This window comes from Palaemon carinicauda, chromosome 20 (genome assembly GCF_036898095.1).
Source record: "Palaemon carinicauda isolate YSFRI2023 chromosome 20, ASM3689809v2, whole genome shotgun sequence".
NCBI lineage: Eukaryota > Metazoa > Arthropoda > Malacostraca > Decapoda > Palaemonidae > Palaemon > Palaemon carinicauda.
The window spans coordinates 30,587,274-30,610,089 of record NC_090744.1 but is presented as its reverse complement, the minus strand read 5'-3'; the positions used below and the strand labels follow the sequence as shown (position 1 = coordinate 30,610,089).

Below are 22,816 nucleotides of genomic sequence, written 5' to 3'. Positions count from 1 at the left end.
TGGGCGCAGTGCAACAGATGAAGGTGAGAGAGATGGCCAGAATTATGTAAATGCGAGACAAGTCCCTCCTTTGAGTTCTTGCTGTTGAAGATACACTTCTGACTCTCTGAATGATTATAGCAACTACTATTCCCAGATTAAGAAGCACCACTAGTATTATTGGTATCGCTGAGACAAGCAAGCCATAAAGAGCCCAGTATATTTGGCGCCAAATTGGTTTCTCGGTTATGTAATGTAAGCCATCGTTTATAATCCATATTCCATCTTTGCAGGTATTTTCAGCAATCATTAGTCTCGCTATTGTTTCACACGTGGAATTACCTGGTTTGCAATTTGGCACATTGGAACAAGTAACTTTAACATTGAAAAGATGCTCAAGATGCAACAAGACGCATATGATAATAGTGCATGTTAATCTCATACGAATAACTGACGGTTTCTGAATTTCATTAAATCTGCTGAAATTCCAGATGGCCAAAAATCTATCATAGGCTATCCAGAGAATAAGATAAAGTGAAATGGTTTGGATGATGTAGAAGATAGTAAAGAAAACATGGACAAAATAAAGAGCATATGCGTGTGACCTTAAGTTACAGCCATTCAGAGATTTAATCGTCGGGATGCTGACAGTAAAGACGAAGAAATCTGCCCCGGCTAAAAGTAGAAAGTATCTGCAAAGAAAAAAAAAATTCAAAATAAATGAGTCAGAGTAAAAAAAAAAAAAACATCTGGTCAATTCATTAAGAAATATCACAAAACCTGCTCATACTACAATTATTCAGAAGAGGTGGGTTAACACTTCTTTTACAAATATATAATAAACAAATTATCAAAAGAAACATCCCACCCAGTTTTTAATAGTTAAATGGGTTGTACTTTTTTTATTATTTTATAGTGATTAATATCCTTTATAATCATTCCTTCTACAGTAAGTCCGTGAATATATCTGTACCATGTAAACAATATCAAGATGTTATCTGATATGACCTTCCTGTCGAAAGCAATACTAACTAGGGGAGCACTCAGTAGAGCGCAGACCTCCGCTGCGTCAGGTTATTTCTTAACGTTTTACTCGACCTTGACCTTTGACCTTAACATATATTAATTAGCTTGGGTTTTCACATACTCAAATATGAACCAAGTTTGAAGTCTGTGATAACGATGTCCAAACTTATGGCTGATTACGTGAATTGGACATTTTGCTTGGCCGTGACCTTTAACCTTGACCTTCCAAAATTTAACAATTTCCAGCTTTTAACATAACAGTTAATCCCTGCAAGTTTCATTACTATATGACTAAAATTACGTCCAGGAAGCTGTTCACAGTCAAAAAAACACACAAATAGGGGCGAAAACATAACCTCCTTCCAACTCCGTTGGCGGAGAGAACAATCTGTGTAGTACAAACACAACTCTCGTTGTCAAACTTTTCGCTGCTTTCTAGCCTCTGTGAAATTTAAATTTGAATTCTTTTGTTCCAGTTCTTTTACTTAGCTTATTTACCCTGCGTGTGCCTTTGTGCAAATGTGTTTGTTTATGTGTGTCAAAATGCTGAGCTTTTATAATTCTAGAAAGAGGAAATGAAGAAGGTAGGAAAGGGCACTGAAAACAGATAGTGTTATGATGCTGAATTAAAAGGTTTAGAGAAAATGCTGTTCTTTAACACATGAGATGGTTGTGTGTAAGTATACAGATGGATGCATAGGTAAATTAGTTCAGAAAAATGAGAGGGGAGGAAAATGAACGCTATGAATATCACTGCATTGCTGGCCGCTCGACTAGTGAAATTATATAATCTATAAAAAAAAGGTAAGTACTTTGATGAGGGATCGCAGATGTCACATGATATTAACACAGGCTACAGTGACCATCGCTAATACATGCCTCGGACCATAGGAGTGAGGAGGGCTTGGGAGGAACCTGTTAGGAGAAGATTTAAAGGGATGAGGCAGAGAATAAGGTGTCGAGATGAGGTGAAGGATGATATGGAGAGAAGAGGTTTGGTGAAAGAGGATGCCTTTGATAGAAGGCATTGGAGAGGTTGCATCAGGCAACCGACCCCTTAAAGTAGGAATAACGGTGGAAAAGGAGAAGTAGGAGGTACAGAGGTCTGCAATGTTGATGATCTATATTACAGAAGGGGAAGAACACTAGCAAAATACTATGGTCAATTATATTTACTGAGGCAGATTTACACCGACTCGCAGGGGTGCCCTTTTAGCTCGGAAAAGTTTCCTGACCGCTGATTGGTTGGACAAGATAATTCTCACCAATCAGAGACCAGGAAACTTTTCCGAGCTAAAAGAGCACCGCTGCGAATCGGTGCAAATGCGCCCCATTGAATAAAAATGAGCATAGATGTGTCCCTTTGATGTAAACATTAATCTCAAGATGTATTACCTCTTCTAATACCCTTGCCCTACTCTCCCACTTACTTTAACTTTCTACACTTGCCTCTTGGTAACATTTCCTTATATTTACAATTTAAAGTAACTCACGTGTTAACATGGGTTGCCCTTAATTTTGTTCGGCGGAGAACGAAGAAGCTGATTGAGCTCACAATCCAACCAACAGCAATGAGGATCGGCAGGAGGATCATATAACTTGTGTATTGTATGTACCAAATGTCCCTGGACAAAGGAGACATCTGGTCACTGTAGCCTGTCCAGTCCGGGGGGTTTGTTGAATTCATGTTACCTGAAATAGATGAACTTTTGAGAGTGGCTTTGATAAAATTGATTGGGGTGCTTTATTATTATTATTATTATTATTATTATTATTATTATTATTATTATTATTATTATTATTATTATTATTATTGCACTGACAAGGTAAAACAACTGAAACAAGAAAAAATAAAACATGTTACGTATTTATTTGTGAAAAAAAAATAATGAAATTAGATGTTTGAAAATAAATTTTTGCCCCCAATCGTCCCCCTTTGAAAAAAAAAAAACGGGGTGCTACAGCCTGTTGGCCCAAAGGGCTTCAACAGGGAAAGTATCCTACGGCATTAAGGAAATGAAGAAATAACGAATAGAATATCATCATCTTCATCTCTTCCTACGCCTATTGACGCAAAGGGGGTCGATTAGATTTCACCACTCGTCTCTACCTTGGGCTTTTAAATCAAAACTTCTCCATTCATTATCCAATGCTCCAAGCTTCAGTCCTCAGTCATGTAGGCCTGGGTTGGTCCAACTCTTCTAATGTCTTGTGGAGCCCAGTTGAAAGTTTAATTAACTAATTTCTCTCGGAAGGTGCGAGGAGCATGCCCAAAACATCTCCATCTACCCCTCACCATGATCTCATCCACATATGGCACTCGAGTAATCTCTCTTATATTTTCATTTCTAATCCTGTCCTGCCGTTCAACTCCTAATATTCATATGAGAGTTTTGTTCTCAAATCTACAAAATATGTTGGAGATTGTTTCAATGTAGCCCCACAATGCTGCTAATCTCAATTAAAATTTAATATGGTGTGCAATATTACCAGAATGCTTGAGCAAGACGGACAAAAAGCATTGGTTGGGTTTGAGCGTCAACATCTAATACACCTTGCATGTGCTTATGGAATAAAAATTAATATGAATATCTAAAATTAACAGCCAAAAGCAGACGTTAAAGGGGGGATGGAAAGAACAGGAAAACTGAGATCTCTATACTCCTTGATCTTTGTTGTTTCCATGCATGGAAGTTTAGCTTCCTTGCGATTGGTGTTGTAGTACTACTCGGTTTAAAGGTACAGTTCCTCTGTTTTGCCGGCTCTACATTCTGACATGTAAACAGGTATAAACTCGGTGTATAAAGAATATCTTTCATTGTACGTAAATTTTATTGTGAAATAGGTAATCAAATTTAGGTGATGCAAAATAGCGGACATCATCAAGTGTAATTCACCTGTATGTCGAATCTACCTTTTCACTTATTTGAAGAAATTGACAGCTGTTGTTTCGCATAACGTCAAAGGTTAAGCAAAGGTAAGCTTTTTTTTTTTTTTTTTGCCAAGAAATCTTATGAAATATTCTAATCGAGAAATTTTAATGTTGAACCTGTATGAGTACAACGGTGAATCAAATTGCGTACTAGTAAACAAGACCATATTTTTTTTTTCTGAAATTTTTGTTCTAAAATTTTAAGCGACAGCATAGGTTGTTTCATTATAGAACAGTGCAACATTAGTTAGGACTTTAGAACTTATATAATTAAATAGATCTTTACAAATACACTAATTTGAATTCCATAAACTACTGGCAGAAACCTCTATTTACGAAGTTATATATTAATAAAAAAAAATCCGTTTTTCTAATTTTGGCTCTGGCCATAGAAGCCTCCTTTCACCAAGTAGTTCAGAAAAAAGACTGGGTAATAGTTTACAAGACCACGCTCTCCATTTATTCCCAAATTATGCAGTCCGACAGCTCTCCTCTTCTTGTATAGTAATTAGGATGTTCTTTAAATGCTGGGAAAGTAAAAAATGGCAAGATATGTTGAGGAAAGGGGAAGGGGTTATAAAAAGAAAATAGCTCGGTTTCCTCACTAAACGACTTGGAACTGACGTGTCAACATAGTCAACCAAACAGAATTTGTGATGCCAGCGTACATAAACAGAAGCTTGTGATGCCAGCGTACATAAACAGAAGCTTGTGATGCCAGCGTACATTTGATATACTATGTTCAAAATATACTTAATTAAAAATGGATTAATTACTCAAGTGTCAATAAAATATGCAATTTACAAATAGTGACACTTTGAGTAATCACTCTATTTTTGATTAAGTATATCTTGAATATACAGTATATCAAATGTACGCTGGCATCACGACTTCTGTTTATGTACGCTGGCATCACTAATTCTGTTTAGTTGACTATGTTGACATGTCAGTTCCAAGTCGTTTAGTGAGGAAACCGACCTACTTTCTTTTTATAACCCCTTCCCCCTTCCGGCAAGCGACGAGATTGTAGGACGGTGGCCAAAGGGTTGCGATGGCTAGGCCATCACTAAAGGACAGAGGGGGTAGGGAAAAGGGTCCTGTATGAAGTGTGGAAGGAGGCGGCGGGGATGCCGGTCCTACCACACAACGAAGAAACTCTGTTTCAATATCGGTGCCGTCCTAGGCGGCAGAAGAATATATATTCTTCAACCTAGGGTCTGCCAATAGAGTTAAGAGGGAAGCTGCAGGCTTGCTGGCCCCTCTCAACTTGGGAGAAACATTGTTTCAGTGCCGGCGCCGGTTAATGTCTAGGAGAGGGCCACATGAAGATATCAGTGATATTCAATTTATTTTTACTAGAATGTGTAGGAATGTATGTAAATAATGGTATACCAGTGAGATAATTTAGTGAAAATCAATAATAGTTGAAATATCGACGATCAAACTCACGCTACTCTTGTCTTCCTCCCAGATTTTTCTAAGTCTGTTGTTATTGTTGACTGTCTTGTTTTTGCTCAAATGAGCCCTGTAACCTCTATAATCCGCAGACAAACTAGTCCACTATGAAGTCTTACACGTTTGGCCAATCACAGCGCCTATCCACTATGACGTCATACATGTTTGGCCAATCACAGCGCGACAATACAACAGCGCGACAATACATTATCTACCCAGGCATTTCATTTCGTTCTTAGACATGGAGGCCATAGCAAGCATGTCATCTCATGTTGCACAAGAAGTTGAAATTCCATCTTCTTGTCCTGACTGTTTCCTAAGTTATAATGAATTTGTTCTAACTTATTCGGGGTTATATTGAAAAACTAGTGGATTTGTGCCAGAGACACAATTTAATTTTACAAAATAAAAATTGTCCTGCATGTCAGGGAACCTTCGCAACGGCTTCAAGTTTTCCTCAAAGCAGCAGCACATCTTTATCAACCAACAGGTTAAGGTAAGCTTCATTAATTTATGGAGTATATTATAATGGTGATAGTATAACGATGTATACAGCAGTACCATCACTTTGGATTTGGTTTGATGGATGTGTTAGGTAGTGTCCTTAAGGGGGGGCCGCAGGGGGGGCGGAGCCCCCCCCCGGTAGGGGTACAGGGCTTTTAGGCTAGGTTAGGTGGGTGTATTAGGTTCGGTGGTGCCCTGAAAATCACTGTGGCCTTAAGGGGGGGTCGCAGGGGGGCCGGAGCCCCCCCCCGGTAGGCCTAGGTAGGCGTACAGGCCCCCCAGGGTAGGTTGGTTGGTTGTATTAGGTTCGGTAGTGCCCCGAAAAATCACTTTTCTCATCCTCCCCCCACCCATAAACCCCGCTTCCCACTGGGGTCCCCCATAATTGTAGTAGGTTTATGCTTACATTTTGTGTGTAAGAGTTAAGTCTTGGTTTCTTTTTTATTCATTTCCTCATGTTTCTATGCACTGTGCAACAATAATCTGGTTGTTTTTTGCCGTTTTTCGTCGTTAATACTTGAAAAACGGGTGCGGCCTTCTCCTAGACATTTACCCCGGCGCCATCCTAGGTGGCAGAAGAATGTCTATTCTTCAGCCTAAGGTCTTTGAGCACAGGACTAGTCTTCTAGACCGCAGGGGAGAAGGTAGCTACATCATACAACCACTTCAAGTGCGGCCTAGGGAGGTCTAGCCTCCAATGCCAGCAGCTGAGGCCGGCAGGGGAGTGACTACTCGCCCTGCCGGCCGGCCGGCCACCGGCAAAAGACTGAATACTCTGAGGTTCTGTCCAAAACCCGAAGTCAGCCATCTGCCGGCCAGGGAAAAACAGAAAACACTAGCAGAGTCAAGCCGGAGTGTCTACTCAATGGCAAGACCAAGATAGGGTTGTAGCCTATGGCTGCACTCCGAGTGAAGAAGGGATTACCCTTAAATCTCCGCTGGAGACTAGTATCGATTTATAATTCAGGCGGAAATATCTATCTCCGCCTGAATTGATAAAACGATACACGAGGGTAAACTGGGATCATGTATGAAAGTATACTGAAGCCTCTAGGCTAGTAGCCTAATGCCAGGCGAGATTCGGTTACCTTAATCGCCGAAACTCTCGTATACGATCGAAGAGGAAGAGGAAATGTATGCAATCAATATATCTTGCAAGTATAAATTGCCTAAATAGCTTCATATTTAATTGCTATTAAAACTAGGAAAGTCGTTCTATATCATGCATGAAGGTAAACTAAACGGATTTTGAGCGAAGCGAAAAATCTGTTTTTGGGTGAGATAGCCATGTCATCCTGATGGAAGGTTCCTTCAGTAGCTTCCTAAGGGTATATATGACTACAGTAGATATTCCCAAAGAATTAAACTAAAGGTTTCACAGAATTCTAACTTCTGGCGTGAGTACCCATAGGGTTTCCCTTTAGGATATCGTATAATAACGGGAAGTATGCTTGACACGCCACATAGCTATCTGCACCCCACATAGCGTTAACGCTTCGAGGGGGAAGTGTGGCAAGTTATGGAAGGAGCCGTTACCAAGTTCTCCTCCTTCGTTACTGTTACGGTACTCTGTGACGTCATAACCGTCTCCATGTTTGGCCGCCATCTTGGTTGACATCACCGTTGCGCGCCTTCCTCATTCCTTCAGGCGTGTAGGCCAGCCTCCATGATACTATAAGATTGGGATGGACCTGTCAAGGCCTGAATAGAGAGAAGGCTGGGTCCATCAGGACGACATGGCTATCAGACCCAAAAATAGATTTTTTTCTTCGCTCTAAATCCGTTTTTTGGGTGCAAGCCATATCGTCCTGATGGAAGTGTACCAGAGAATTAATGTATTGTGGATTTTTCCCTTTTGTAGTGCCTTCAACTTCTAGACAATATTCCTTTGGTCTGATGACCATAGAGACCTGTGACATTTCAGTTAAATGTCACTACAGATAAGCATATACCATGTTACCGCTTCCTGCCTCCCCCCGGCAGGGAAGTCCTATTTGGACGTAAGGAACATCTGGAAGTTGCTTGATAGAGGAACTCGCCTAGTCTCGGAGATACCTGCCGGTCCCTGGGTCAGATAGAAGAAGGCAAGTACAATTGTGTTGGAACAAATTACCTTGGTGTAGATGAGTTTGTATCAATAAGGAACAATATAACATTGTTCATACCATTATTCAAATGAGGTAATTCTACCATTATTCAAATAAGGAGGTAAATATAATTCTCTAAATGTGTTTGTATTTCCATTGTAAGGGCGAAATGAGACTCGCAGGTAAACAAATTCTATTTTATTTAGATAAATAAGAATTAGCATACAATAAGCAATAAATTGTAATGGAATGCAATTAGCAACATAGACTTAAGACATCAATAGAAATGGATGTGGAATCTGAAGAGGAGAACTTGCCATTACACACATTAGTTCCCGAGGAACTATAAAGTCTTTCTAGAAAGTCTTATATACACTTCATGTTAAAAACATGTGGCACATGTGTTTCTGTCTGTGACTTCACCTTTTTGTGTAAGAACAGTCCGTAGTGTCACAAGGTGGCACTTAAAATCACTGTTTCGCACTAGGGTCAACACAGGCACCCATAGTTAGTCCCGAATAACTCACTGTTCTACGCAGCACTAAGCAGCATTCTTTAGTACACTACCTGCAGCTACCACATACCGTTTGAGCTCGTGCACCTGCTTCGCATAGTGTTTGAAAAACACTTGGAGGACTTCCAGCCTGTGAAAGAGCGAAGACTTTCGAAGTCCATCAACTGGAAGAAATTCAGGGAAGAGGCGACTTTCCTGGGATCGTGACCTGCGGGTGTACTGTCAGGATCCGCTCTGCGAACAAAGTAGGTGATCTTCGCCCTTGGTTGTTTGAGTGACAAGTCGGACCTTGAAGTTTCCCCTTTAAAGAGCTGTCCTCCGCCAAAGTCTGAAGTTCGACGAAGATAGACCTTTAGACACTCCACTGGACATAGAGAGACATCTTCCTTCAGAGGGCAGATTCTCCAGGGGCCCCACCTTTTAGTGGGAAGCTCGTTCTTGGCGAGAAACTTTGGGTCAGGAAAGAGGGTAAGCTCGCCTGTTTCAGCAAACTGTATCTGGCCCTCTTCTCTTGATAATGCCACAATTTCACTGACTTGGGCTCCCGAGGCGAGAGCAAATAGGAAAATCACTTTTTGAGTCAAATCTTTCAGAGGGCAAGACTCGTTGTCCAAACTTGAGGCAAAGTGGAGCACCTTGTCAAGAGACCAGGAGATGGGTCTCGGTGGGGGTGCGGGTCTGAGTCTAGCACATGCCTTTGGCAGTTTGTTAAAGATGTCATCAGACAGGTCTATCTGGAAGGCATATAGTAATGGTCTTGTCAAGGCCGATTTGTAGGTGGAAATAGTGTTGGCTGCCAAGCCCTGTCCCCTTAGATGTCAGGATGCCTGAAAACTTTAAATCAATCAATCAACCAAGCCCTGTCCATGAAGGTGAATAAAGAAGGACAGACAAAAGTCTATAGAGATTTCTGTAGGATTTTTAGCCTTGACAAAGGACACCCACGTCTTCAGGATGACTCGTATTGCCTTCTGGTAGATTTTGTTTTTTATTCCTCTAAAAAGTCCTAGCTTTTCTTCGAGATCCCAAACCTCTTCTTGACGGCTAGGGAGAGAAAATCATGAGATGCAGGTCTCTGGTTTTCCTTGATGAAGCGAAGACAGTCGACTTCTGAACTTGCTGGGAGAGAACTGGGTCCGGCAGGGGAATTAGCTTGGGGTGTAACTCCAGGATTAATGGAAACCAGTTGCTCCGGGGCCACTTGGTTGCCACTAGGGCTGCTGTTCCTTGGAAGGTTCTCAGCTTGGTGAGGACTTTCAGCAGAAAGTTGGGTGGAGGGAACAGGTAAATCTTGGACCATCTGTTCCAATCCAGGGACATGGCGTCCACCACTTCCGCTCTGGGGTCCTCGTATGGGGCCCCTAACGAGGAAGTTGCTTGTTGTCGCTCGTTGCGAAGAGGTCGATCTGCAGTTCCGGGACTTGTAGGAGAATGAGTCTGCGTCTAGGGACCATTCTGACTCTATCGGGGTTGTCCTGGATAGAGCATCCGCCGTCACATTGTGGAATCCTTGTAGGTGAACTGCCGACAGGTGCCATCTTTTCTTGTCCGCCAAGCGGAAGATGGGTAGCAACACTTGGTTGAGTTGAGGCGATCTTGAGCCCTGACAGTTGAGACATCTGACTACAACGTCGCTGTCCAGAGTCAGACGGATATGGACTGAGGGACGTGGAGACAGCCTCTTCAGAGTAAGGAGACCGCCATGGCCTCCAAGATGTTGATGTGAAACGTCTTGAATAGGGGAGACCATGTTCCTTGAAATTACCGTTGATGGGAGTGACCCCCCATCCTTCTAGCAATGCATCCGTGTGGATAACGACCGATGGAGGCGATAGTTGAAGAGGTACTGATCTTTTCAGGTTCTTTGCCTCCGACCATGGCTTTAAGAGGGAACGAAGCCTGGTTGGCAGAGGTCTCTTGAGATCTCTTCGAGCGATGGATGCGTATCTTCTCCAGATTCTCGATGCATCCTTTAGCTGTGCTCGTAGCACTGGGTCTGTCACTGAAGGGAACTGGAGGGAGCCGAGCACCCTTTCTTGTTCTCGTCTTGAAATCTGTTTGGATTTTAGGAGTCTCTTGACAGATCCCGATATTTCCTTCCTTTTCTTCAGAGGGATGGAAAGACGGTGTGATTGAAGGTTCCAGTGGATTCCTAGCCATTGGAACTTCTGAGCTGGAGAAAGTAGAGACTTTTTGGTGTTGATCTTGAAACCCAGATGTTCCAGGAATTGGGTCACCTTTCTGGAAGCTTACAAGCATTCTTCTGAGAATGCCGCCCAAACCAGCCAATCGTCCAGGTAACCCATCACCTGGACGCCTTGTAAGCATAGCTGTTGGACGATCGTTTCTGCGAGCTTCGTTAAGATCCTTGGGGCTATGTTGAGTCCGAAGGGCATGGCTCTGAAGGCGTACTGCCTTCTTTGAAGCCTGAATCCTAGGTAGGAGGAGGCCTGGTGATTCATTGGAATGTGCCAGTTGGCATCCGCTAAGTCTATTGAGATAGTGTAAGCCTTAGGAGGCAGCAGGACTCTTATGTGCTGAAGAGTCAGCATTTTGAATTTGCTGTTCACTATGAACTTGTTGAGAGGGGAAAAGTCCAGAATTACTGAGTTTGTCGGAGTCCTTCTTGGGAACACAGAATAGTCTTCCTTGGAACCTGGTGGACTTTATCCTCTTGATCACCTTGTTCAAGAGTTCTAGGACGTATTCTTCCAGGACTGGGGTGGAGTGTTGGAAGAATTGGTGGAAGGATGGAGGTGGTGTTACCCAGCTCCACCCAAGTCCATTCTTGATGATGCTGTGAGCCCAAGGATCGAAGGTCCAACGATCCTGGAAGAGGCAAAGTCTTCCTCCCACCGGAAGCATTTCATTGCTTCTGGGTTCCCGAGAGTTTACCCCCTCGGCCGCCTGCTCCCCTTCCTCCTCTCCCTCTGGATGGACGTCGAGAGGAGTCTGAGCCTCTACCTTTGGGACGAAAGGTAGTACACCGTCTTTCATAGGCTGGCATGAAGACTGGTGACTTGAGCCACCACCGGCTGGGGGACCAGCTGAAATGTCTGTTGGGGCTGAGCCACCAACTGGGGAGCGGCTGGTGCCGAAAACTGGCGCTAAGCCCGACGCTGCTGGGGTCTTGGCTTGTTGGCCTTCTTCTTAGGTTGGGGGCCCTCATCCTGAGAAGATTTCCTCTTCTTTGACATGCCCCACTTATGGAGAAGATTCCGGTTCTCGTTGGCGGATCTTCAATGATCTCTTTCACGAGGTCGTTAGGGAAGAGATCTTTCCCCCAAATGTTGGAGGAAATCCGTTTCCGGGGTTCGTATTTGATGGTGGCATCCGCAAACACGAATTCTCTACAGGCTCTCCGGGCCCTGATGAAGCTGTAGAAGTCCTTCGTCAGGGTTGCGAGATGGGTCTTAGCCAAGACCATGTAGAAGCCTGGGGTCCGTGTGTCCCCGGCTATAGTCTCCATTTGGACTTGAAGAGAGAGGGAGGCAGCCAGCCTCTCTTTCGTGTCCAGCTCCCAACGCAGAAGGTATTCAGAGAGCTTGGGGAGGTTTTCGTTGAACTGCCGTCCAGCGATGTCAGCCTCCAACTTTCCTATAGAGAAAGTTAACTGGATGTGTTTCCAGTTCTTGTCGTCGGGAGGGAGGGCGAGGAAGAGGGACCTACATTCTTCCAGTGTAGGGCAGGGTTTCCCTTCCTCCACCGCCTTCAACACTGCCAACAGGGATTTCTTGGCAAAGGGGAAGAGCATGGTGGCAGGAGCAAGAAAGGATGGGTGTTTCTTGCTTAGGGCCGGCACCTTGGAGTTGGTGTAGCCCTTACTCTTGAGGCAGCCGGCCAGAAGAGATTGAGCCTTTGCATGGTCAAAGACGATGACCTCCTTAGGCTCGGTTTCCTCCTTGGAAACTGGCTCGGACTTGAGACGGATGTAACAGTCAGAGTATGCTTCGAAGCTAGGCAAAAACTCCACCTCTTCAAGGGGAATGGCGCCTAACTTATCGTTGATGGAGATCCGTCCACTCGTGATCGGCATGTGTTCTGCATGCCTCCATGGGTTGGTCACTGAGCAAGGGGGAAGATCCTTAACAGTGATCTTCCTCGGGGTCTGTTTCGACAGACGAAGGATCTCCCTCTTGAAGTCTTCGTCCCTCTGGCGGAACTTCTCATCCAGGAGTGCCACCAAAGCTTAGAGGTGATCCTGGGTGTCCACTCTCACAGGTGTAGGAGTGGAAGAAGTAAAGGGGACAGGTTCCAAAATTGCAACGGAAGTAACAGAGGGAGCGCGGGCATCATCACCCTCTGAGTCAGGAGCCTCCGTATGCTCTTCTCGACCCTTGGCCATCAGGGTCCTTTCGGTGGTGTCAGACACTTCCGACATTCGTTCCACCTCATCAAGATGGAAGTCTTGGAGTACGTCCGATACGTCAGGTTCGACCGTCAGCTGGACGCCGGGATCTCTGGTTTAGGGATGACGGCATCCGCAGATGCTTTAGGAAAGAGCAGAGCTCTCATTCTCTCGCTAGGGAGATAGGGCCCCATGGCGTTTTTCTGGAAACCACGCACCTATTTGCGTAGTTTCTCTTGAGCGATGTCCCTGGCCTCCGCAGATGGGGTGTCCTCGAACGCCTCATGGAGCAGGTCTTTGCAGACAGTGCAGACCTGCGAGTCCCAATACCGGAGAGTCCCTTGGGTAACGGAACAGCTGGCGTGGGTTTGGCACGCCAGGTGGCCATAGAAGTCCGGGCGCCGAACGCTGCAGAAGGCGCTCTCACTCCGGATGTACTCCTCCTGTGAAGAAGAACGGGGTACATGAGTCTACAGAAGTCTATATCATTGACTTGAAGTAATCTTAGTCTTACAATATAAGATTCCTTTCCAAGTGTAAGCTTAGGATAGGTAAGCTGGAAATGAAGCAGAAAAGACACATACTTGTGCATCCCGCCCAGCCAATTGCCCTGACCCCATACTATAACTAATTCTAGGGGCTCCTTCAGGGCGCCCTAAGAAGGGGAAGGGATATCCACTCTGGATAAAGCATGGCTTAGACTTCCTCCAAGATATTAGTAATGGTGAGAGGGGGAGCTGAGTTCATTCAGCATAGAGAGAAAGGGGGAGAAATGATTCTCCCTGATTCAGGTAGGTCCCGGCAAGGGACTGTGCATGGATGCACAGAGTATGGTAGAAGAATTTACTGCACAACTATACACTATAGTTTTCTGAAGTAGAATAATTAGGTGGCGCCGGCAGCATGACGGAATGCCGGAAGCGCGCCGGGCGCCGGCAAATCTCCATCGAGGGGGGAACCCCTCCCAACCATCAGTCTATGTAGCAGAGAGAGGACGAACCTCAAAATAATGGCAGGTCGCCGGCACGTCGGCGCCCCCTGGCAATCGGCAAGCAACCGGCTTAGGTATTCCAACACTGACGTCAATCAATGAGACAGAGAGGATACCGGGCTAAGCTGACGGCTGTTGCCGGCAGGGTAGTGTGGCAGTGGACCGGCACTGATAAGATAGAGAGAAAGAATAGGAGGAGGAGGAGGGAAGGGCGGTAGCTCACTACCCAAACCTCGTCTTCTTCCAGAAGGAGTGTTCAAATGAAAGGAAGAGGATGGCAACCTTTCATCCAGCCGCAACAGAGCCGGCAGTCGGCTAGAGTTGCGGGTGACGGTCCAAGGGAGGACCGGAGAGCACTCGAAGATAGTGAGGTCTTCCGCCAGCAGACCGACCTGTCATATGCTACCCCGTAGTTCAACTATATGTGGGGAGCCTAGCAGTTCGGACTAACCAACGAAACGACCGAGCCGACTCCACAATCCACCGGCACACGGTCGAGTTGTAGGACGGTGGACGGGTGTGATGGCTAGTCCATCACTAAAGGACAGGGGGGAGGGGCGAGGTCCTGAGGGGGAGTGTAGGGGAAGGCGTGAGCCCTCACCAACACTCCAGGGGGGGGTTCTGTTTCCGTACCAGCACTATCCCAGGTGTAGGAAGAATTCGTTCTCCAGCCTAGGGTAGGTTAGTACAGTGAAGGGACAGCACTAATGTACCGTCCTAAACTATAAAGAAACGGAATCCCATGGTCTGCCTAACCTAGGCCAGGGGAACAAGTCCCCAGACCAGGGAAGGCAGGTGTAGGACAAGTCGCTAGGCCACAGGGAGGAAGGGTCGTAACACTACCAGGTGTGGACTAGGGGGAAGGGCAGAGCCCTCCCGCTTTTGCCGGCCAGCAGAGACCAAAAGGAGAGTTCATTCACCTAATAAGGGTAGCTGGAGGGCAAACAACTGGTACTCGGAGGTTCTGTCCCAAACTCAAAGCTCATGTACTATGGCTAAGAGTGGGGAAAGAAAATCCTAGCCTAACCTCACTTGAATACGATTCAAGGTAAGGAGGGCTAGGATGTAGCCTAGGCTACCTCAGAGGGAGGAGATTACCTTGAATAAGGTAACTAGGGAGGTAAGAAAGTATACAAGAGCCCTAGCGTTAGGTTAGGGGCAAGGGAGTAGACTACCTAGATCATCGAAACCCCTTGTATACTTCCTAGAAGGAGAAAAACATGTGCAATCACTGAATCTTATATGTATAAATGCCTAACGTCTTTTTCATAAAATTAACACTAGGAACACTTATTGTATCATGCATGAAAGTAAACAAAAACGCCTAGGCTATCGAGCCTAGGGGCTAGGCTAGCAATCTAGCATACGAATTCGGCTACCTACACTCGCCGAAATTGAATGCTGTCGGCATAATATAACTAATTCCTACCAATGAAGACTAAATTACTAAAGCTGATAATTAGTTATAAGACCGGGAAGGTTGTTCTGGCTAACTAAATAAAGCATGCGAAGCGAACAACAGCGTCGGCGTCATGATGCCTCCAGTCAAGGCACAGCTCCGCCACAAAACACGGTATTTTAAGATAAAAAGGCGTTACTTTACAGCCAGAGCTGATTTATACAAGAATATGGTACTCAACTTTCCAGAAGAAGGCGAGGCAGAAGATTGTGACATGATGAATTTACGGGCGAATAACTGGGTAAAAGCACCTGGTCATAAACGCTACGTAAGAAGGAATGAGGAAGGCGCGCAACGGGGATGTCAACCAAGATGGCGGCCAAACATGGCGACGGTTATGACGTTACAGAGTACCGTAACAGTAACGAAGGAGGAGAACTTAGTAACGGCTCCTCCCATAACTTGCCACACTTCCCCCTTGAAGCGTTAACGCTATGTGGGGTGCAGATAGCTATGTGGCGTGTCAAGCATACATCCCGTTATTATACGATATCCTAAAGGGAAACCTTATAGGTACTGTACTCGTGCCAGAAGTTAGAATTCTGTGAAACCTTTAGTTTAATTCTCTGGGAATATCTACCCTTAGGAAGCTACTGAAGGAACCTTCCATTAGGACGACATGGCGTGAGCCCCAAAAAGCGCGCAGGCTAGGAAGCCTAGCACGGGCAAGGTTCGGTTACCTAAATCGCCAAAACTTTAAAGAATACAAATGGCATAATATATAACTTCCTTGAATATATAACTGAATAGCTTCGTAAATATTCATGCTATTAAAACCGGGAAAGTCGTTCATGCTAACTAAATAACACATGAGTTATGAACGACAGCGCCCATGGCGCCTCCGGTGAAGGCGAAGCTCCAACTCTTAAATTTAATCTAATTTCACTGTGAGGCAGGAGCTAAAATTTATACACTGTAAATATCAAATACTCAACTTTCCAGAGGCAGAAGAGGCTGGAGATTGCATAATAAATCCAGAAAAACCAAAGCGTAACGAGAGCAACAGGGAAAATTACCGTGCGAGACCGCTACAACTATAGGAATAGCGCGCTGGGTTGACTACAGCGCCATCTAGATACTCTCTAGTAGTACGAGAGGAAGAGTACCTTGATAACGGCTCCCCTTCTATTTTTGCCACTTTCCCCCTCGAAGCGACAACGCTATTCGGGGTGAAGATCGCTGTGTCATATCAAGCATACGTCGCCTGATTATGCGATGTCCTTAACCCAGGAAAGGTATGATGGGTCGTATGTGACCCCTACAGCATTTTCAAAACCTGTCTTTTCCCCATAAATCATCAGCTGTCTCAAATATGGAAGTGATCGACCTGCAAGGGGTGACTAGTCTAAATGCCATTGTCTGCTTTAGGACTGATTTTCGTCTAACTTCCCTGCTTCCCCGTTTTTTTTACCCCCCCAGGGGTCGACCTCGACCCTGACATACTTTTATAGGGGTAAATGATCAAACTGCAAAGTTATTACATAATTATAAATTGTCGAACAGTATTGATACTTGTTTGGTTCTTTATAGTTGGAAAGTGTGAATGGATGGTGTGTCTACCACTTGCATGACATTGGTTTTGGCTTGGATGCCATATATTGCCATGAGGTCCATTTTCCCTCAAATGCTAATTTCTGAATTTTTTTTTATTTTTTGCAAATTTGATTTTTTTCTATTTATTTTGAATTTATCTTCAATAATGGCCAGCAGGCAGTATTCCCTCGGCATGGATGTCATCAACACACTTCTAATGGAGTTAAAGAGAGATGTTGATGATATGGAGTTTGCAACCCCATTCTTCATTTCAAGTGGTAGATTGGGCTGTAAGAGTTGTTGCGGTCTGCGGCCATTTTGTTGACATACCCGAAAGGTAAGTTGCCATATCTCTATATATTCTTGTTCTGTATAGAATTCGTGATATTTTGGTATATTTTAATGCATAAATATCATATTTTATAGGAGATACAATGATTTTCATAAGAAATTTACATTGTGAAACTAGGCCGTCAAAAAATGACCTTTAGATTTCGCCCCTGATATAACAGTAAATTACATCTTAGTGCACATTTTATTATGTATTTCTGTTCTAGGATAATATGAGTTTATTCTAAAAAAAAAAATTACCCTCTTCCTATTTCATTTGGGTACCCAAAAAAATTCATGAAATTTGGACAAATTTTTTGGCCATAAAAAGTTACCCTTTTTTTCTCATTTCAGATCTTGACTTCTATGGGTCCAACTCATTTCCAGCAATTACACGCTGTTGCTTTGCCATCTAAGAAGGTGTCCCTAAAGGGATTTATGTGTATATGTATATTTCTATTTTTTGTGAATATTTACGTCAAGTCTTTTTTTTTTTGTATACTTAAATTTTTAATATATTTCCAATAAATAGTTATTTTGTAGATGGGTATCATTTATATTTTCAGTAGTTTTTAGCATTCTTTGAAGTATTTTTAGCAAGTCAAACAATACAGATTGATGCATAACTAAATTTTTCCTGAATTTTTTTCGGAGTCGGGGTCGCGCACGACCGAGTATACCCTTAAAGGGGTGTCCGAGGAGCGTACCTATCCAGGGTTAAGAGAAATTTTAAGGATATTCGCGCCAGGAGTTAGAATTCTGGAGACCTAAAGGTTAATTCTCTGGAAATATCACTGTAGCTAAATATCCCTTAGAAAGCTACCTACAGGAACCTTCCATCAGGACAACATGGCTTGAGCCCAAAAATACTTGTTTGATATATCTAGTCTGATAATGGGAAATAGAGGCAAAGTCCTTGTTTGAACAGAGGCTGGAGTGTGAAGCTACAATTCACCCCATTGTGTTCAATCCTCTGGCAAGTTTGTATACATGATTGATAATTAATGCCCTAATTCTAGCGACGGGTAATGCTCGTAGCGAGACGTAGTCTACCACTTGCCAGTACATAGGAGCAATGGGGTAAAGTTTTATCGGGAGCGAAGCGAGCTGTATCAAAGCAAAAACCAATAAATCATAAGCTCGATTAAATAGGGAGTTATTTGTTATATAACCCCTGCTACAAACAACTCCACAAAAAATGGGATGGAAAACTTTTCTAGCCATCCAGAAGTCCTGGCAAATAAAAGCTCCAATGTTTTGACTGTTCCATTACTTCAGTATTATAAGGTTTTGATTACGATACCTTTTTTTTTTTTTTAATTTCGATGACTGATTTTTATGATGACTGGCAGGAGGTTTAAAAAGTTTTAGATAGCATATAATTAGACTTGTGCTTAATATATTTTAAGGGGTTTTGAACATTATTGATGACAATACCTAGGGCAAAGCCAAAGCTTTTCAGTTTTTGGTAGTTGACCCATCATAACTCAGAAACAGGATTTCTGCTGGAATCATCGTCAAAAACATTCAAAACACCACAAAATACATTAAGAAATGTATATAAACTGCTGGAAGTTTGCAGATCAGGGTTATGAGTTATTCTTTAACTGGGAAGTAAAAGAAACTTTCCTGTTATTAAGGATGCATTCACAAGATTAGGAATACAGACCCCCCCCCCGATCTGTAGGAAAACTTTTATTCCAAATTTTTTTATGTTTAAAGTTTGGCGTGTAATTGTTGTACATGAAGTGTGTATATGAGTTCAGTACTCATTATGATTGATGTAGGGTGTAGAAATGTGTGGTGTACGATTAAATGTTTTCGGACCTTAAAATCAAACTGACTGTTATCAATTGTCCGGTACCTCTGGCTAGATGTTAAATGAAAATGAGTGAATATCTTAGCACTAACAGCTATAGTTAGATTTATTAAACATACAAGAAAGCAAGTTTCTTTATAGAAAAGTGTAATATTAGTTAGGGAATTGTGACTCGCATAATTGAATAAATTTTTGCAAATACAGTTATACGGTTTTGAATCCCATATACATTTGGTGGAAACCTTTAGTAACAAAGTTACAGTTTTGATAAAAAATGAATTTTGGTCCTTTAGTCATCTTGACGCATACCGCGGGAGCCTATGTCCATCTGGTAGTTCAGAAAATGCTAATGGTGCTTTTGTACCATGTTACTTTTCAAAAAGTTTTACTGTATATTCTAAACCACTTGGTTGTTTCAGTATTGGCACATATAATTTCTTTACAGCACTTTTATTTTATTCGTCATGTTAGTAATGATGGTTACGGTAGAGAAGTGTGATATATATTTAGTCTGATGATGGGAAATGGAATTGGTTTCCATTTCTCATGTACGAACAGAGGCTGGAGTGCAAAGCTAAAAGTTGCCCCATTAACTATGTTTCACCTCTTTGATAATTTTTATATATTATTGGTTTGATTTGGTTAGTTGTATGGTATTAAAAAGTATTATGATAGAAAAATTTATTTTATTACCTATCAGAACAGATGAGCAGTGAAATAATGTTTAATTGCAAGCAAAGTGAGCCAATGCCGGGCAAAAACCAGTTTGAACTAAGCGATTAATAAGTTAAAGTACCCCAAAATACTAGCCTCGTGAGCTGGCGTGCACAACACATCCATGTACCACCTGCCAGAACAGAGGTGCAGTGAAATTATATTACAGTATATCTTATGTGAAGTGAGCCAATGATGAGCCAAAACCAGTTTGAACCAGTGATTAATTAAAGTAATGCCAAAATATTAGCCTATGCTGCTGGGGTACACAGCACATCCATATACCACTTGCCAAAACAAGCGAGCCGTGAAATAATGTTAAATCATGAGTGGAGCGAGCCAAGGCTGAGCAAAAGCCAGTTTGAACTAGTGATTGATTAGATAATTAAAATAGCACCAAAATATCAGCCCATGCTGCTGCTGTGCGCAGCACATTCTAGTATCGCTTGTCAGAACAGGGGAGCAGTGAAATAATGTTGAATTACGAGCAAAGCGAGCGGAGTCCTAGGAAAAACCATTTTTAACAAAGTGATTAATTAAATAGTTTAAAATAACGCCAAAATACTTGCTCACGGGACTAACGCACTTGCTGAAACCGCTAGCCATAATATAGGAACAACAGGATATTAAATTGTAAGCTACATAGAACAAAATCCAGTAAATAATGTTAATTTGGCGTACCAACTTACAGGTATGTATGTTCAGTTCATAGAACAAAATCCGGTAAATAATGTCAGTTTGGCTAACTACCAACATTCAGGTACAGTAAATATGTTCAGTTAATTAGGGAGATTTTTGTAGTAGTTTACTATGCAATGAACACAGCTACTATATGAACAACATCCTTGGAAACAGGATTGAAAAGTCAATTTGTTCCTCTGCAAAATACAAACCACCTGCTCTTTACTAAGGAGTGTTATTTGGTGAAGCTGAAACCAGCCGATAAGCTTTTTTTTTCAGGGTGTAACTACCCACTGCTAGTTAGCAGGATGGGGAGCAGATAAGTTAACCTTCCCGCTAACACCAGCACCAGTGACTAACCGCAGCTTTTTATTTCGGTTCTGTAGAGTAAGAGACTTAGTCCTTCTCTCCCGCCAAATCTTTTTAGCAGGTTTATGGTTAAAAGCAACTGGCCTTAAGCTTAATAAAATGTCCCTTTCTTTTTAAAGCTGCCTTCTTTGGGGCTCACGGGTTCCCCGTGCAAGGAAGGTAGCAAGATGTCTTTGGCCTCTACCTTTGCTGCTCTCCCATTGTTCGCTCGGCTTTGGTGGGCGGTTATGTGCAGTGGCTGACAAGAACTCCTCAGTGAGACTTGTCGGGTAAACCTTTGGGGGTAACACCAGAAACGAAGTTCCGTTAAGTTTCACAGACAGCACACTGTCGACCTTCAACTTGAGGAGGGAGAACCTTAGCTCATTGACGGGAAGCAGGGAGTAATGCCTGGAGGTTTGCTTCCAGGTGTTGCTTAATTTTCCCTTCTGAGGGAGTTAACCTCCACCAGGTGTTGAGCAGCTTTCCCCTCTTGAGGGAGTTAACCTCCACCAGGTGTTGAGCAGTTTTTCCCTCTGAGGGAGTTAACCTCCACCAGGTGTTGAGCAGTTTTTCCCTCTGAGGGAGTTAACCTCCACCAGGTGTTGAGCAGTTTTTCCCTCTGAGGGAGTTAACCTCCACCAGGTGTTGAGCAGTTTTTCTCTCTGAGGGAGTTAACCTCCACCAGGTGTTGAGCAGTTTTTCCCTCTGAGGGAGTTAACCTCCCACCAGGTGTTGAGCAGCTTTCCCCTCTGAGGGAGTTAACCTCCACCAGGTGTTGAGCAGCTTTCCCCTCTGAGGAAGTTAACCTCCACCAGGTGTTGAGCAGCTTTCCCCTCTGAGGGAGTTAACCTCCACCGGCCACTGTCCAATCTCCGCTTGTAGGGAGAATTGCAGACAGCAGTAACAAAGGATGGCCGTCTTTCCTGTCCACGGAATAGACTACCTTCATCTGCAGAGTTATCCCCTTCATGGTATTCCTCCGGCAGAACCTGAATTCATCCATGCCTTGTCTTTGCTCATTGGAGCTTGTCGACAAATTATTTAGGTGATTGCTCACAATTCCTACTCGCTGCCGCTGTACCCTCAGAATACGAAACAAGTCTCGTTGCAATTTCCCTCTAGGATCTCTGCCACAGATGGTAATGACTGCTGGCCGCTTGTACCCAGATAGTTTGTCTCGCCTTGGTATCTGAGGCAAGGGCTTGAGAGACCCTCGCCTCGTGTAAGAGCCTTGCCTCGCCTTGTTACCCAAGGAGTGAGATTGCAAGACACTCGCCTTGCCTTAGTACCCGAAGCGAGGGATTGCGAGACCCTCGCCTCGTGCAAGACCCTTGCCTCGCCTTAGTACCCAAGGCGAGAGTTTGCAAGACCCTGGCTTGGTTTAGTACCTGAGGTGAGGGTTTGAGAGGCCCTTGCCTCACCTTAGTACCTGAGGGAAGATTTTACGTGACCCTCGCCTGGCCTGTGTACCCATGGCAGGTTTGCGAGACCCTCGCCGCCTCGCCTGTATACCGATGGCAAGTTTGTAAAGACCCTCGCCTTGCTTTCCCTGTGTACCCATGGCGGGTTTGCGAGACTGTCACCTCGCTTTGCCTGTGTACCCATGGCAGGTTTGTGTGACCCTTGCCTCGCCTTTGTACCCATGGCGGGTTTGCGATACCCTAGCCTTGGACAAAACTCGCCGTGCCTTGGTAAACATGGTGGGTTTTGTGAGACCCTCGCCTCAGGTGAGACACTCTTACCTCGCCTTAGTAATCATGGCACGTATGTGAAATCCTCCTCGCTACTGCTAGAGTAGCGTATGCTACTGGGTCTAGCCGTAAAGGTAAGATTCAATGCTTGCGTTTTCAGATTCTCGTTCACTGATTCTCGGTGGTGTTGGCAAGGACTTGCCAACGTTCGCCAATATTGAATGGTGTTCACTGATTCTCGCTGGCGTGGACGCTCGCCAGCGTTCGCTGATTCTCGCCAGCGTTCGCTGATTCTCGCCAGGTTCGCTGATTCTCGCCAGGTTCGCTGATTCTCGCCACGTTCGCTGATTCTCGCCACGTTCGCTGATTCTCGCCACGTTCGCTGATTCTCGCCACGTTCGC

At 43.9% G+C, this 22,816-nt stretch overlaps 1 protein-coding gene and 1 long non-coding RNA gene across 2 annotated transcripts in view; one reads left to right on the top strand and one right to left on the bottom strand.

Moving 5' to 3' along the window:
• Positions 1-22,816, bottom strand: part of LOC137660252 (FMRFamide peptide receptor frpr-18-like) — a 97,666-nt gene that overhangs the window by 1,767 nt on the left and 73,083 nt on the right. Inside the window, exons 2-3 of the mRNA XM_068394993.1 lie at positions 2,499-2,697; positions 1-671 (exon numbers count right to left, since the gene is read on the bottom strand). The exon at positions 1-671 is cut by the window's left edge and continues 1,767 nt beyond it. Coding sequence (XP_068251094.1) covers positions 1-671; positions 2,499-2,692 — 865 coding nt within the window. The 5' untranslated portion in view covers positions 2,693-2,697. The remainder of the gene's footprint in view (positions 672-2,498; positions 2,698-22,816) is intronic.
• LOC137660255 (uncharacterized) overlaps positions 3,762-22,816 on the top strand; it is a 132,672-nt gene continuing 113,617 nt past the window's right edge. The window contains exon 1 of the long non-coding RNA XR_011047662.1: positions 3,762-3,982. This is a non-coding gene — a long non-coding RNA (uncharacterized lncRNA). The remainder of the gene's footprint in view (positions 3,983-22,816) is intronic.